Source organism: Panthera uncia, chromosome D1, assembly GCF_023721935.1.
Source record: "Panthera uncia isolate 11264 chromosome D1, Puncia_PCG_1.0, whole genome shotgun sequence".
In the NCBI taxonomy this organism is placed as follows: Eukaryota; Metazoa; Chordata; class Mammalia; order Carnivora; family Felidae; genus Panthera; species Panthera uncia.
In genome coordinates this window covers 50560464-50578576 of record NC_064808.1, presented here as the reverse complement: position 1 = coordinate 50578576, position 18113 = coordinate 50560464, and the positions used below count along the sequence as shown (strand labels likewise).

Genomic DNA, 18113 nt, shown 5'->3' with positions numbered 1-18113 from the left:
GGTAGATCAAAGTGAGGAGTAGGAATAATACAGGTTTTTGTTCTTTGTATCTCATGGTGTTAAACACACTGCATTAATTTATATGAAAAATGCTTTTTCATATGTAATTCAACCCATTATCTTTTAGGGAATTTGAGGACCAGTTATGTGTGTGTGTGTGTGTGTGTATTATGTATATGTATATGCATATATATATATATATATATATATGTAAATTTGCATGTCTATATGTGTATATTTATTTGACTGTGCATATAACTCTATTTGATTCTGAAACAGAAGCCAAAAATTTACTTCTTTTTTACTCGTGCACCTAAAACTACTTCACACATACAAATTCTCAGAAAAAGATAATAACATTTATTAAATGAATAAGTCACAGGAAAGTCCTAACAACAATCAGCATGCCCCAGATTATTAGTAACATAATTTCCATCTTAACTAACTCTTCCAAAAATCATCTTCATTCAGAATATTTTGGATCATGTATAAAAACAATAAAATAGAGACATTTGCATAGGAACTTTTAATGTGATAGTGAAACTTGGATTTATAAAATATTTTAAATTGAAATTATCTCATTATACACTGAATCCATAAATTTCCAAATTAATTTCAGAAGCTGTTTTGGGAAGTCTAATCAGGGATACCTAAAGAGTTTCTAGTGTTTTGAGCACTATCCTATTCAAATCCTATCTATTCCTATTTATACAAGGAAAAGGGAGTATTACTTTGGACATCCTTGAAATTAGAGTCCAACAAAGCGGTCCTCTATTCCTTGAGGTCTTCCTGGATATCTCCTTTTAAGGACTAAATAGCAAGTAATTTATTAAGGGATTTGTTATATAGAACTAGCTTGAGCAGCAGAATGTTGGAGCTACTTATCCTGAACTAATATTTTAGGAAAATCAGGAAAAGATAAGTTCTTTATTGACTAACTTCTTGAGATAAAATGATTTTGAAAACAGTGTGTAAATGATAGATGGTTGGGATAGATGGTTGGAAACTGGCAGAGTTCATACTTGAGTGGGACTAATCAGAGATAGATGCACAGAAAAAGCATCACAGCCTGTAGTGAAGAAAGTGGTCTATGTGAGGCCTGTTTGAAGTGGCAGAAAGATGGGATAAATTGAGATAGACATTTAGATAGAAAAATTGAATAAGATCTGATTGATGCCGTCACGGTGTAGTGAGGGAAATACAAGTGGAAAGATGAAATCTGAATAAAATGTTGCATTGTGGTAGAAAAATACAGCAAATGCTGTGGGTATGAATAAGACAAAAGAAATTCCATGAAAGAAGTAAAATGGATCAAGGACAACTTTGTGTTTCACAGACAAGCATAGGAAGTTTATTCTAGGTAGAGACAAACACATGTATGATTTTTAGAACAGGAATCAAAATTTTTACTCACCCGACCTTGTAGGGTGAGTACGCTGGTTTGCCATCTAAGTCTTGGGCTCTGTGGCCCTTTTTGCAATCTCTTCCAGATTCCAGATTAATGGTTCTATCTTTAAATGAAAACTGTCTGGGTTACTCAAGTGAACTACAGCATGAGGTTGTAGAATTATTATGGTTTTACATCCAAAGAAGGAAGCCCATCTTATTCTCACCCCTGATTTTCCAGGAGCATTAACCTCCTAAGAATTGGTTCCCTTCTAAGTGCTTAAACAGCTGCATTTCCGAACCAGTTAACCAACCAGTTACTTAATTCATTCCATAAGTATATGCTGATCTGTTCTATCAATATATGTTCACATATCCTCAAACCTTTGCCAGGTTCATTGATGAGACTGGGCCCCAGCTTCTCCCCTTGAGTATCAAGATTTCTAATGTCCTGAAATGAATTATATCAGACAGTCATTTCCTCAGTTCTGTATCATGTTACTCATTACTTTACCATATTCCACAACCTCTACCTACCATACACATAAACACTATTTCATGTCCTATAACTGATAAAGAATGGAAGAAAGATTCTTTATTCCAGTGTTTTGTAACCAGTGGTCATTTTCTCCCTAGGGTATATTGGCAATGTCTGGAAACATTTTGACTGTCAAAATTTGGGTGAAGTGTTACCACTGTCTAATGCGTAGGTGCCAGGGGTGCTGCTAAATATCCCACAGTGCACAGAACTGCATAAATTTAAAGAGATATATGAACATATAGGAATGTCTGTAGCCATGATAGTTTATGGGTATACAATTTGTAATGGCCAAAGCTTATCTGTGTATTCTCCTTATCCGTTCCCTGTATTTATGTATTTCCTGTATTTATCTTCATTATGTAATTACTTTCCTTCCTTCTCCCTATTCTAGGTTAGCATGAACTCATTCCCCATTTCCCATGCTATTTCTCACAGCCCTAACCAAAGACTACACAGCCTTACCTTGCTTTCCAAGTGTATTTGAGAGGGTGGACTTTGGAAACATCATCTGACATCTCTCTGGGTCCACACTTTCCTAGGCAAAGAATGGGCATTTATATTGATGCAGCTACCCTGCTTCCAATAGGATGGGACTGTAGTCTCCCTGGGTTCTTGGCATAGACTGTGATATTCACTGGAGAGTTCTCTTAAAAGACCTCCCTGCCTTCACTAGAACTATGAGGCAAAAGTCATCTACTTTTTCTTTCCAATGAAACTCTGTATCTTTTCTGCTTTCCAAATTAAAAGTCTAAGCTCCTGATTAACACCTGAGCTGTTAAGATTATTATCAGCTATCTTCTTCAATGACACATTCCATTAGTCTGCCCTGGCTTTTTTGGTTCTACATTATCTGTGTTACAACTTAAGTCTGATGTGTCTGTAATTCCTTTGCCCTACTCCTCATGAACTATTTTGGTGAAAGACAGATAAAGAAAGCAACAAAGATATGAGAAGCCAAGATCCTGCAAAGAAGGAAGTTCAATAAGGTGAGCCCAACTTCTTACTCATCATTACCCCACTGGTTGTTTAATGATTATAGGAGCAGGGAAAGAGGCTGATGACCAAGGCAGAGGAAAGACACTCAGACACAAGGAAACTTACAGAGCTTAGATCCATACACTCTTGTATGGTTAACTGAGCCCGTCCATCCACTTTCCTAGCCTGGGTCCCAGATATCAACGTGAAGAAACTAGCTTAGGGTCACCTACTCCGTCTGTTGCAGTTCTTTAAAGCAATCTTATCCATTTCAGTTACCCCAGCTAAGACTTTACATTTTGCAGAGAAAATAAGAGCCTCCCCTAGTATGCTTTTTCTGAATTGTTGACCTATAAAATCTGTGAACATAATAAAATATATGATCTGTTGACTTTATACTATGAAGTTTTAGAGTGATTTATACATAAGAATAGAAAACCAAGAGAAAATCTGCCACCTTTAATCAGGTTCCATCTTCTTTTAAAATTTTTATTTATTTAGTTTGAGAGAGAGAGAGAGAGACAGAGGAGGATAGGGACAGAGAGAGAGAGGGGAGAGAGAATCCCAAGCAGGCTTCACACTGTCAGCGCAGAGCCTGATGCAGGGCTCAAACCCGCAAACTGTGAGATAATGACCTGAGCCAAAACCAAGAGTTGGATGCCTAACCAACTGAGCCACACAGTAATCAGGTTCCATTTTATTAAAACCCAAAATATGTGTCATTAGTTTGACAACTGTGATAGACAGGAGATTGATAGGTCTAAGAAGACTGTAGGTGAGGGCAGAAGAAAAGTGAGGAAGACAGAATTGAAAGCTTAGGTAAAAAGGATATTTTCTATGTGGAAATCTAAATTTGACCAAACTGTTACATTCAGTAACATGGAAAATAAAAAAAGGTTTATAACAAACTGATAGATTTGGCCAAAGAGATTTCCAGGCAGAATGCCAAAAGTGCCAGGTGGTTTCTTTTAGCTATGTATAATAAAATTTAGACAGAGAGAGACAAGTTAAAATATGAAGGAGCCAGGACTTAGTGGCTTTTAAAACCAAGTCTATTTCCATTCTCACCCTCTCCTCACTGCAAAACATTCTCAAAATAAGAAACAGCTCCAAGGCAAAGATCATACGAGTGTGACTGTAAAACCTTTAAGATCTCAGTGGCTTAAATTAGTTTCTCATACAGAATTTCTGACAGATTAAAAGGTTTTACAGGATGTTAGGGGCATGCCTCAGAGACTCTCTTTATCAATTGTAAAGCTACTAAAAATCTTAATGGCAGTACCCCTAAAGAAGCCTCACAGAAGGTCCAGATGTATCTTGAAGGGAATTCTAATTGTGGCTTTTGTTTAATGGACCAGATTTTTAAATTGACACACAAGAAACCCGCAAAATTTTAAAGAACTTATATGAGCTTGGGATGAAAAAGACAAAAACAGTAAAAAGGAAAAGAAGACTTTGGACCACCGAATTTTGAAAGACAAGAAGGAAGTGGAGAATAATTACCAAGGTTTCAGCATGAGCCGTTTTATTTAAAAAGAAGGATGACTCAGACGGTGGAATCAAGAGCCCAGAGGGCAAAACCAGGAGCAATAAGGAATCACTTCCAGAGCGATAATCAGCAAACATGTTCTCCAGGGCCATGGGCTAGTGATTACTGTGTCTCTCTCATTTTCCCTTTATTAAATCAGAATGTCTCATGTGCTTGTGCTCTGCCTATTGTATGTTGGATATGTGTAGGGCAGGATACTTTCTGTATGAATTCACAGGTCTCTATATAAAGGTAAATAATACTCAGCGAACCACAGAGTCTCATCTGCACCTGAAACTGATTTGGAAAGTGAGATCATGTGCCTTGAGACTAAGTATGATAGTATAATGGGATAGGAACTTCTTTATGTTTGTTTGTTTGCTTACATGAAGGAGGAACATAAATAATTATGGCCTTCTGGTAGACTATGATTTTATTTCTAATGTTTTTTAATTGTGAGAAAATACATATAAACTCTATCATTAGTGACATTTAGAACATATACAATGTTTTGTTACCATCACCACAACCCAGTTCCAGAGCATTTCAATCACTTCAAAAGGAAAGTGTACTCATGAAGCAGCCAGTGTACATTTCCTCCTTTTTCTCCAGATCCTGGAAACCAATTTGCTTTCTGTCACTGTGGCTTTTCCTATTCTGGGTATCATACAATCTGTGGCCTTTGCATCTGGCTTCTTTTACTTTCCATAATGTTTTAAGGCTCATGCATGTGGTAGCATGTGCCAGTACTTCACTATTTTTTTATGGCTGAATATTATCAATTGTATGGTTCTACTCCATGTTGTTTACCCATTCTTTAGTTGATGAACACTTGAGTTGCTTCCACCTTTTAGCAAGTAGTACCATTAAAAACATTAGTATAGAAGTTTTTGTTCAGACACCTGTTTTCAGTTCTTCTAAGTATATATCTAAGAATAGAATTGTTGGGTCATAGGTCAGTCTAGGTTTGAATTTTAGAGAAACAACCAAGTTGTTCTCCACAACACCTGCACTATTTTGCATTCCAGACAAAAATATATGAGAGATATCACTTCTCCCCATCTTCATCAATACTTGTTTTGTCTTTAAAAAAATTATTATTATAGCTTTCATTGTGTGTCTTGTGATATCTCATGCCTTTTATCTGCATTTCACTAATGACTAATGTTATTGAGCACCTTTTCAAGGGTATGTTGGCCATTTACATATTTTATGTAAAGAAATGTCTATTCAGCTTCTTTGCCCATTTTCTGATTGTGTTGCTTGTGTTTTTGTCGTTGAGTTGCAAGAGTTGTTTATATATTCTAGGTACTAGACCCCTTTCAGTTATATGGCTTGCAAACATTATTTTACCATTTTACAGGTTCTCTTTTCACTCTCTTGATAGTGTCATTTGATGCATTTTTTAAATTTTGATGAAGTCCAAATTTCAATTTTTCTCTTATTTCTTGTATTTTGGTATTATATCTAAGTAACTATTGCCAAATTCAAGGTCTCAAAGATTTACTCCTTTGTATTCTTCTAACATTTTCATATTTACGGTTCTTGTATTTAGTTATTTGATTCATTTTCATTTTATGTATGTTTATGTGATGTCAGGTAAAGGTCCAACTTCATTCTTTTGCATGTGGATATCTGGTTGATCTGTTACCATTTTTAAAGAAACTATTTGCTCCTCTTTTGAATTGTCATGACCACAGATATTTGACTGTATATACTTGAGTTTGTTTTTTGAATCTCAGCTCTATTCCATTCATCTATATGTCTATCCTTATGCCAGCACCACATTGTATTAATTACCATAGCTTTGTAGGCTGTATGAGTGTTTCAAACTAGGCAGGGTTTTTTTTTAAGATTATTTTGACTATTTGGCACCCCTTGTAATTCAATATGAATTTTAAGATCTGAGTTTCTAGTTCTGTAAAGAAGGTTGTTGAAATTTTAATAGCTTTTGCATTGAATCTATAGAGTTCTGTGGAGACTATTACCAACTTAACAATATCGTCTTCAACCTATGGCCGAAGGATGCATTTCCATTTAATTAGTTCTTTCATTTCTTTCGTCAATGTTTTGCAATTTGCACTGTGCAAACTTTGTTTAAATGTGTTTTTAAGTATGTTATTCTTTTAATGTTACTATAAAGGGAATTGTTTTAATTTACTTTTTGTATTTTTTTATTAATAGTGTATAGAAATATATTGGTTTTGTGTGTTTCCTTCTTTTCCCTCCAACTATGCTGAATTTTTATTATTATATGACTATGAATATGTTAATATGGTCATTCACTCTAATAGGTTTTTTATATGTATTGCTAATTGCTATGGCTAGAAATTTCAGTACTATGTTGAATACCAAGAATGAGAACAGGCATTCTTGTTCTGTTCCTGATCTTAGAGAAAACTGTTCCATCTTTTATCATTAAATATAATGTTAGCTGTGGATTTTTCAGATGAGATCGGGCACATTCAGGGTGGTATGGCCGTAGACCAGCTGTGGATTTTTCAAAAATGGCCTTAATGGTGAGAAGTTCTCTTTAATTCCAATTTGCTGAGTGTTTTATTATGAAAGGGTGGCCTGTGTTCTTTAAAAAATACTGACACTTCACTCATCAAAAACTGTGTTTGACTCCTCTCTCTATGAATTAGAGGAGGCAAATAGTTGTTTAAATAAATACAGTATGGTGAAGGCAGTGCTATATAATTTCTCAGAATCGGTTTTAATAGATCATGCAACTTCCATTTTGTATTGCTGGGAAGACTACTTGTTGGGGCCTTTGTAAGAAGGTTGATCCTGATTACACCATACTGGAGAAACCACAGGCAGTTTCTCTGGATACGAGTTCTGGATTGAGCCCTTCAATTATCCTGGCCTAGAAAACAGACATGAGAGTAGAAATTAGTCCAAATCCCACTAGTCCCAGCCACCAGTCATATGGGTCACCCTCAACAATTTGAATGATTACAGCTAACGTCCTAAACATTATGAAGCAGAGAACAGTCCTTACTTAACTTTTCTAAATTCCCAGTCAATAAAATTTATGAGATTAATTTATTTGTTTCATGCCTTCATGCTGCTAAACATAAAGTTGATTAAACAGTAATAGATAACCAAACCACTTACATTTATCTGGAATCACATGAGGCAAGGAGACAGAAAATGACATAGAAGAAATAATTTGAAGGATTTCTGCTAACATATGATAACATATACATTATAAAACTACAGAAAGACATAATTCCATACATGGTTTCCTTTGATGTGCAAAAGATTTTGTTTTGATGCTGTCCAATAGTTTATTTTTCTTTTGTTTCCTTTCCCTTAGGAGACGTATCTTGAAAAAGTTGCTATAACTAATGTCAAAGAAATTACTGCTTATGTTCTAAGAGTTTTATGGTTTCAAGTTGCATATTTAGGTGTTTATCCATTTTGATTTTATGTTTGTGTATGGTGGCTGAAAGTGGTCCAGTTTCATTCTTTTGTATTAGCTCTTCAGTTTTCCCAGCACCACTTACTGAAGAGAGCAAAAGAAACCATCAACAAAACAAAAAGGCAACGTACTACATAGAAGAAGTTATTTCAAATGACATATGATGAAGAGTTAGTATGCAAAATATATAAAGAACTTACACAACTCATCACCAGAAAAACCCCCAAAATCCAATTAAAAATGGGCAGAAGAAGCAAGCAGACATTTCTCCAAATAATACACACAGATAGCCAACAGACAAGTGAAACGAAGATCAGAGAAATACAAATCAAAACCACAATGATATATCACTTTACATCTACCAGAATGGCTAGCCTCCAAAAGACAAGAAATAACAAGTGTTGGAGAGGATGTAAGGAAAAAGAAACCCTCATGCATGGTGGGAATTCCCTCATGTTGGTGGGAATGTAAATTGGTGCAGCCACTGTGGAAAACAGTATGGAGGTTCCTTAAAAAAATGAAAAATAGAAATACCATATGATGCAATAATTCCACCACTGGGTATTTACCCAAAGAAAATGAGAACATTAATTTGAAAAGATATATGCATCCCTATGTTTATTGAGCATTATTTGTAATAGCCAAGATATGGAAACAACCTAAGTGACCATTGATACATGAATGGATAAAGAAGATGTAGTACACACACACACACACACGACAGAATATTACTCAGCCATAAAAAGATGAGATCTTGCCATTTATGACAACATGGATGGACCCAGAGGGCATTATGCTAAATGAAATAAGTCAGACAGATAAATACAAATACCATATAATTTTACTTATCTGTGGAATGGAAAAAAACAAATAAAAGAACAAAAAGAACAAAAAGAACAAAAAGCAGAATCATACTATGAAAACAGAGAACAGAGGGGAGGATACTATGTGGATATGTACAATGGGTGAAGGGGAGTGGGAGATACAGATTCCAAGTATGGAATGAATAAATCACTGGAAATAAAAGGTACAGCATAGGGAATATAATCAATGTTATTGTAATAGCATTGTATGGTGACAGGTGGTAGCTACATTTGTGGTGGACATAGCACAATGCATAGAGTTGTTGAATCACTAGTTGCACACCTGAAACTAATGTAACATTGTGTTAACTATATTCAAATAAAACAATTTTTTTAAAAAAAGCCACAAATCTCAATAATGACATATTTAAAAAAAAATAACAGTATATCAAGTAACATTGTCGAAAACCAAAGACAAAAATAATTAAAAGCTTCAAGCTAAATAAGACACATCACCTTTGAAAAGTATGAGTGATTTGTCTCTCTCTTTCTCCCCTGTTCTCATTTGTTTTGTTTCTTAAATTCCACATATGAGTGAAATCATATGGTATTTGTCCTTCTCTGACTTATTTCACTTAGAATTATACTCTCTAGCTCCATCCATGTCATTGCAAATGGCTCAAGATTTCATTCATTTTTATGGCTGAGTAATATTCCATTATATATACATATACATATACATATACATATACATACCACATTTTCTTCATCCATTCATCAGTTTATGGACACCAGGGATGTTTCCATAATTTAGCTATTGTAGATAATGTTGCTATAAACATCGAGGTACATGTATCACAGAAACAGGCTCTTGACTATAGAGAACAAACTGATGGTTACCAGAAGGGAGATGGGTGGGAAATGGGTTAAATAGGTTATGAGGATTGAGGAGTGCACTTGTAGTGATGAGCACCAGGTGTCTGATGGAATTGTTAAATCACTATATTGTACACCTGAAACTAATATTATACTGTATGTTAGCTAACTGGAATTTAAGTAAAAACTTTAAAAAATAACAAAAAAATATAAGGGTTTATAAACTTATGTGTAGTAGCATGTGGGAGTAGCTATATGCTTAACTCATAAAAACTTCAGTGTTTAAAAAAAAAAAGTCCAGAAAGAGATAAAAAGAATCTCAAAGTGAAAACATAAACCATGCCCCAAAATGTTGAAAACACATCATAAATAAAGCATACCATTGTCAATTTGGTTCCATAGAAATAACTTCTGAGATGCAGAATTTCATATACAAGATATACTGAAGAGTACTCTCAGGAATTACAGCTTTAAGGGAGCTTGTATGTACAGAGAGAAGGGCTGACATTTAACACTATATTTTTAATAGTTTTTCTATTTTAATATTTTTAATATTTTTTCTATTTTAATTTTTCCATTTAATATTTTTTCTATTTTAATTGAGTAAACTGAGTAATTATATAATTATTTAAATTTTTTTTTACATTTTATTTATTTTTGATAGACAGAGACAGAGCATGAGCAGGGGAGGGGCAGAGAGAGAGGGAGACACAGAATCTGAAGCAGGCTCCAGGCTCTGAGTTGTCAGCACAGAGCCTGACAAGGGGCTCAAACTCACAAACCGCGAGACCATGACCTGAGCGGAAGTTGGACGCTTAACCGACTGAGCCACCCAGGCGCCCCGAGTCATTATATAATTATAATTAAATTACAAGAGTTCTCTCTATATTTTTAGACAACTCCTTTGTCTTACACATGATGTATAAATATTTTCTCTCAGATTATGGCTTTCTTTTTCATTTTATTACTAGTATGCTTTGAAGAAAAAATACATATACTTTAATGAAGACCAATCAATCATATAAAAATATTTATTGCTGCTGTTGTCATATCTATGAAATTTTATGTGAACAATATTACAAATAATTTTATGTTGGTTATTATACTTTAGCTCTTGTCTTTAGGTCTCTGTTCCATTGTAGGTTAATTTTTTCTATGATGTAAAGTAAGGGTCTAAATTAATCTATTTGCATGTGGATATCCAATTATAGCAATCTGGTATCATCAATGCACATATTATTAACTTCAAATATAAAACCTGCCACTCAAACACAATTAATGTTATTGGTCTCAATATTCCCCTCAATTTTTCCTCCTTCCTACTGGGTTAGACATAAGGTAACTAACTCTAATTTTCACAATGCAGGAAATGTGAACTCTAAAACAGACCTTCCAAGACCTCTGACTAGTTAGCTATCTGTCTTGAGGAAAACCCTCAGGACTCGCTCCCTAATCTGTTTGGTCCTGACCCCATAGATTACAGGATTGAGAGCTGGCGGAACAACCACATATAGGTTGGCCAAGAAAATGTGGATATATTGAGGGATATTGTGGCCAAATCGGTGTGTCAAGAAAGAGAAAAATGCTGGTGTGAAAAAAGCTAAGATAACTCCAGTGTGGGAGCCACAGGTGTTGAGAGCTTTGAGTCGGGCCTCCCTGGAGGGTAAGCAGAAGACAGCATAGAGGATCCTGACATAGGAGAGAATTATAAGGAGCACATCCAATAATAGGAGAGAAATGTTGCCAAGACCGAACATAATATTCACTTTGATGCTGGCACAGGCCAGGCGAGCAATGCCCATGTGTTCACAGTAAGTATGAGGGATGATATAGTGCCCACAGAAGGGCAGCCTCAGGAGGAGAAATACCAGAGGGGCCACCATGCACAGGCTCCTCAGAATAGCCATGCCTGCAATGAGGCTGATGATTTTGCTGGTGAGGATCATGGTGTACCGAAGGGGTTTACAAATGGCAACATAGCGGTCAAAGGCCATGGCCACCAACACAATGCTCTCCATGGCAGTGAAGAAGTGGATGAAGAACATCTGGGAAAGGCAGCTTTCAAAAGATATATCCCTGAGGCTGAACCAGAAGATGCCCAGCATTTTGGGGACGGTGGCTGTGGACAAGCCCAGGTCGATGGAGTCCAACATGGCCAGGAAGTAGTACATGGGCTCATGGAGACTATGCTCAGTCTGGATCACAAACAGGACAGCAGCGTTCCCCAAGAGTGCAACAAGATACACAAAGAAAAAGGGAAATCCAATCCAGACGTGCACATCTTCTAGCCCTGGGATACCCAGGAGGAGGAACGAAGAAGGATGGAACTGGGTGTCATTAGGCATAGCCATTCTTTCTGCTGCAGTGTTTGCACAATTCTTTGTGCACATCAGAGACAATTATTGACTTCTCATTAGTGAATTCTTCTCCTCTTCTCCCTTTGTCTAGATTCCTAGTAAAATGCAAAAAGCACTTTCATCTTCCCTTACTCTTTTTCAGAAAGAAGTTAGATAATTATTTTAGCTAACAATACCATATTATATACTTCAAAATTGCCAAAAGACTGTATCTAAAATGTTCTCACCCCCAACAATAAATTGATAATTATGTGATGTGGTAGGAGTGATAGCTAAAGCTATGGCGGTTACCATATTATAATACATAAATGCATCAAATCAACACACTGTACACTGTGAACTCACACAATGCTTTATGTCAATTATATTTCAATTTTTTTAAAAAGGAAAGAAGATTAAACACACTCCTTACTGTGTGCTATCCTCTCCTGAACATCATCTGGCACCAGGAACAAAACCAGCCTTAATCTGCTGCCACTCTACCTAATAAAAAGAGAGACATAAAGACAAGAGGGCAGAAGAGTATCTCCTGCACAGCTGAAATTCAAACTCTGGAGTGTAGCCAGAAATAAAGGAGAAAGATAAAATTCCACAGTCTATGTATCTGATCGTGTCCTACATATTTTTACTTACTGTGCATAGTGCTTTCTTTGGTATTTGTAATCTCAATTATTCCCCTGTTAGGGAATCTAAAATTCGTAAAGTGTAATGTGCATAATCCTGTGTGTATGTGTGGAGGGGTTGTGGGGGGGGGTGGGCTAAATGTGTAAGGGGCACTAAGGAATCTACTCCTGAAATCATTGTTGCACTATATGCTAACTAATTTGGATGCAAATTTAAAAAATAAAATAAAATTAAAAAAATCCTGTGTGTATGTGTGCATGTGTGCAAATGTGTGTTTATACATTTTTTATAGGTTCTTGCAAATACTAGATATGTGACTCTTAGAGCAGAAGAAATTATTTATCTTTGTTTATTCATATGCATGAACAAACTGCCATATGAAAGTTCTCAATTTAAACATTTGTAAACAGATGAATTAATTAAAAAGAGATGGGACAGAAAACACTTTCAGTGTCTTATTTTATAAAATAAATACTCAGTTCTATCATAATTTAGTTTTTAAAATTTACCTATAAGATTTGAAAAATAGATAATGACTAAGAAGGGGAGATATTTGACAAAGAGTATTTTGCAGTTATGATGAAAGATGAATTGAGAGATTATTTTAATCTAGGTAAATTTATCATCTGGAGAGTACATAAGTAAACATATACAGTAAATAAACTGACCAGGTATAGGCCAGCTGGGGGAGGGGAGACTAGATATTTGGGGCTAGACAGCTTTCAAATATATCTCTGTCTTGTATCCATGGAGACAGGGCAGGAGCATCTTAGACATCCTAGAATTCAGTTCCTACCAAGATTCTATCCTAGCTCTCAGGTTTTTATGGGTGTCTCCTTTAAAGTAATATCGGAAGAAAAAGTATCAAGTGATTTTGTTTTACAGCATTTATCCAGAATATGTGGGAATTCTGAACTTATTTATAGAAATTTAAAATTTAAAACAAATAAGGGAGAAGTCCGTTACTGCACAGTTTATTTGAGAAAAGCTAGTCATAAAGAAAATGTGACAGTGATTGTCACATGCAGAAAGCTTAGATTCAACTTTTGGAATACTTGGTTGTTGGAATAAGAGCTGACAGGCATCCATTAAAGATAAGTACATATAAAGGTCAGTACCTCCTACTTAAAATCCATAACAAGACAAATGACTTGCTAACTGTGCCCATTTGAAACTTATGAAGGATAGCAAAAAAAATGAGAGATAATTTTGTAATTGGAGAAATTGTCTCAGGAAATATATGTCTGTGTGTGTGCGCATGTGTAGCTAAACCTGGTCTGCTAGGGCCGGAGAGGAGACAATTGAAGTTCTCAATTTTGCCATGTGAAACTATCAGAGATAGTTTTTGCCTTTCATTAGTGAAGAATATGCAAGGTAAGTGGAGAGGTTCTCTTCACAATTTATTCCATCAAATATTTATGAGGTCCTCTGTGCACCAGCATTGATTAGGAAATTTGAATACAAGTTCAAAGAAAACTTGTCACATACTCTCAAGGAGGCCATTAAATGGAAAGGGAGATAAAATTCCAAAAATGAAATTAAAAAATTGTATTGCAAGTGCTATGTTAGAAATATATAGAGAATGTTGTAGGTATGGAGGTAGATCAAGAAAAATGCCATGAAGGAGGTTCAACTGATGCTAAGATTCACAGAACAATTCTTCATCCAAAGAAGGAAAAAAAATTTAATCTATATAGAATGAAGAGAAAGAACAAACTGAAAATAAAAGTATGGTGGCCAGTCAGGGCATGAAAAAGGAATCTGTTACCGTCTTGATGACTTTATCTAGAAATTCAGTAGATTGACAAACAGACTGTTAATAGTTTCATGTCTTGGTCACTCTTGGGGCTCCATATAGCAGAAACCTTAAAAAATAAAATAGGGCTACATCCCTAGAAAATCAACATGTCCCACTTAGTTCTGTAGATTTTCTAGGAAGGCTTGCAAATTGGTGCTTCTGAGAAAAACTCATTTTCAGTCTGTAAACACTGATCAAAGCAACCAATTACTTAATCATTCTGTAATTATTTCATCATCTATTCACATATCCTCCAATCTGTTGGGTTTAGAAATAAGACTGGGTCGTAGCCCTTCATTTGACCTGTTACTTCTAAGGTGATACATGGGATTACATCTGTCTAACCAACAATCATTTCCTCCATGTGCCATCCTCTTAGTCTACTTTACTCCACTAACCTCCACCACACCCCAATATCCACATTCCCATTTCTGGAACTGCCAGCAGAAGGAGAAGAAATGATGGACACCTCCTCATGCTTGCCTAATCTTGCAGTATCATGACTTTTTCACTTTTATGTAACCTTATTCCCTTCTTCAGACGCTTCATCACCATAGGTCTTATTTAAAAAAAAAAAATCTACATTTCATGGCCATGCTTCATGATTCATTTACTCCCAAATTGATTAATTAAAAAGAATTTATTAGTCACGTTTACAATACCTGACACAGTTCTAGAAATAGAGAAAGCAAGTCCTTGCCCTCCTGATACTCACATTCATGCACCTGTATAAATAGTCAGAAGAGTCAAAAACAATCGGTAAACTGACACCAGATACATTTGTGCATCTCCTTCCACATATCACTCTTTAGTTTTGTGTGTGAGATTTTGCATGGTCATAAGTACAAGTGCATGCAGTAAAAGTGTACCCTCAAGAGGTTAAGAGTATGAGCATGCATTCTCTCTTGATCTTGTTTTCATGTTCATCTGTCCTCCATCTCTCCATACTACCTTGCCTGCCATCAACTCTTTCCCCATCCCTTTTGGTATTTTTCACAATTTAATCATGATATGACTTACATTGGTCTCTAAATCTCTATGAAATATTCCTTGGCATCTTCTTGGGACATGTCACTTATTATGGAAATACCTATGAATGGAAAGTATTTATATTTTTCTTACAACCCCACACCTCCTGGGATGGGGACATAGAGTGTCTTGGAGATCCATTCCCAGAGGATTCTAATTATTTGACCTGTCTGGCAGGTACCAGAAAATAACCCCTCACAGGATGCATCTTCATTTGTCCTGACTCAAAACTCACTTACTGTGAACAGCCTCTTCCCTATTAGTCAAAAACAAGTAATAGAAATTGTCTAAGATTGCAGCTTCCTGAAGCAATAATATTATTAGAGCTAATAAAAGGCTGACCAAAAGAGTTAAAAGAAAAAATTGGAAAATGAAATGACCATACAGAGTTTTTCAAAGGTCTGAAATATTTCTTAACTATAAAGACACATACATGTACATGACTACACACATCCCCAGGAAAGTCCTGAGAAAACCCTAATCTGTCATCTTTGGTGAATATTGAGGAAATAATATCAAAATGCAGAATGTGGGGTGTTGGGGTGGCTCAGTCGGTTGGGCATCTGGCTCTTGCTCTTGATCTCTGCTCAGGTCATGATCTCACAGTTTTGTGAGTTCAAGCCCTGCATCTGGCTCTGCCCTGGGAGCACGGAGCCTACTTGGGATTCTCTCTCCCCCTCTCTCTCTGCCCCTCCGCTGCTCGCACTGTCTCTTTCTTTAAAAAAAAAAGCTTAAAAAAATACAGAATGCAGTTCATTCTATTAGAAAATATCTGGTGTACTCCAGAAGTCATTTATCTCTCTCTGTCTTTCTGTCACACACACACACACACACATACACACACACACACACACATGGGGTGGGGTTGCTACATTGCAGAATGCACATATTTTTAATTTAAAAAACTACAGAAAAATATCTCACTGAGTACAGATAAAAAAAGTCTTCAACAATCTATGAACAAATCAAATCCAACAGCATAGTAAAAAAAAATTATATAGCATGACCAAGTGTAGTTTATCCCAGAAATACAAGGTGGTTCAAGATAAGAGAAACAATCAAAATATCACATAACATTAATGAAATCAAGGGGGAAAACCACATAACCCTCTTAATTAATGCAGAAAGAACATTTGACAAAACCTAAAAAAGCTTTTATAACAAAAACATTTTACAAAATTAGAGTATAAGAAAACTTCCTCGACATTATAAAGGGCATTCATGGGAAAAAGAAACAAACAAACAAAAACTGCAGTTCATATCATAGTCAATGGTGAAAGATTGAAAATAATCTCTCTAAGATCATACACACGAAAAGAATGCCTGCTTTCAACACTGCTGTCTAAAAATTTACTGGAAGTTCTAACTAGAGCAATTTGGCAAGACAAACTCATTCAAATAGGAAAGGAAGGAGGGAATCTCTCTCTCTCTCTTTCAAATAAATAAACTTTAAAAAAAGAAAAGGAGTGAGAGAGGGAACATGGCGGCGTAGGAGGACGCTGGGCTCACCACGCGTCCTGCTGATCACTTAGATTCCACCTACACCTGCCTAAATAACCCAGAAAACCGCCAGAGGATCAGCAGAACGGAGTCTCCGGAGCCAAGCGCAGACGAGAGGCCCACGGAGGAGGGTAGGAAGGGCGGCGAGGCGGTGCGCGCTCCACGGACTGGCGGGAGGGAGCCGGGGCAAAGGGGCGGCTCGCTGGCCAAGCAGAGCCCCCAAGTCTGGCTGGCAAAAGCGGAGTGACCGGACGGACTGTGTTCCCACAGCAAGCGCGACTTAGCGTCTGGGAGGTCATAAGTTAACAGCTCTGCTCAGAAAGCAGGAAGGCTGGAGGACAAAGGGAGGGAGAGCTGCTGAGCCCCCGGATGACAGAGCTCAGTTTGGCGGGGAAAAAAGGCACTCACCAGCACCATCTCCCTTGCCCATCCCCCAGCCAAAATCCCAAAGGGAACCAGTTCCTGCCAGGGAACTTGCTCGCTCTGTGCAAACACCCAACTCTGTGCTTCTGCAGAGCCAAACCTCCGGCAGTAGATCTCACTCCCTCCCGCTGCCACAGGGCCCCTCCTGAAGTGGATCACCTAAGGAGAAGCAAGCCAAGCCTGCCCCTTCTGCCCCCGTGCAGCTTACCTACCCACCACAGTTAATACGCCAGATCCCCAGCACCACAAGCCTGGCAGTGTGCAAGTAGCCCAGACGGGCCATGCCACCCCACAGTGAATCCCGCCCCTAGGAGAGGGGAAGAGAAAGCACACACCAGTCTGACTGTGGCCCCAGCGGTGGGCTGGGGGCAGACATCAGGTCGGACTGCGGCCCCACCCACCAACTCCAGTTATACACCACAGCACAGGGGAAGTGCCCTGCAGGTCCTCACCACTCCAGGGACTATCCAAAATGACCAAACGGAAGAATTCCCCTCAGAAGAATCACCAGGAAATAACAACAGCTAATGAACTGATCAAAAAGGATTTAAATAATATAACAGAAAGTGAATTTGGAATAATAGTCATAAAATTAATCGCTGGGCTTGAAAACAGTATAGAGGACAGCAGAGAATCTCTTGCTGCAGAGATCAAGGGACTAAGGAACAGTCACGAGGAGCTGAAAAGCGCTTTAAACGAAATGCAAAACAAAATGGAAACGACGACAGCTCGGATTGAAGAGGCAGAGGAGAGAATAGGTGAACTAGAAGATAAAGTTATGGAAAAAGAGGAAGCTGAGAGAAAGAGAGATAAAAAAATCCAGGAGTATGAGGGGAAAATTAGAGA

The 18113-nt window shown here is 37.0% G+C and overlaps 1 protein-coding gene across 1 annotated transcript; it reads right to left on the bottom strand.

Annotated features, from left to right (window-relative positions):
• Window positions 1-10088: 10088 nt before the first annotated feature.
• LOC125913530 (olfactory receptor 52E8) lies at window positions 10089-11926 on the bottom strand. Its single transcript, XM_049618706.1, has one exon. The coding sequence runs from the start codon at window positions 11924-11926 to the stop codon at window positions 10946-10948; it is 981 nt and encodes a 326-aa protein (XP_049474663.1). The 3' UTR covers window positions 10089-10945.
• Between the last annotated feature and the right edge of the window lie 6187 nt (window positions 11927-18113).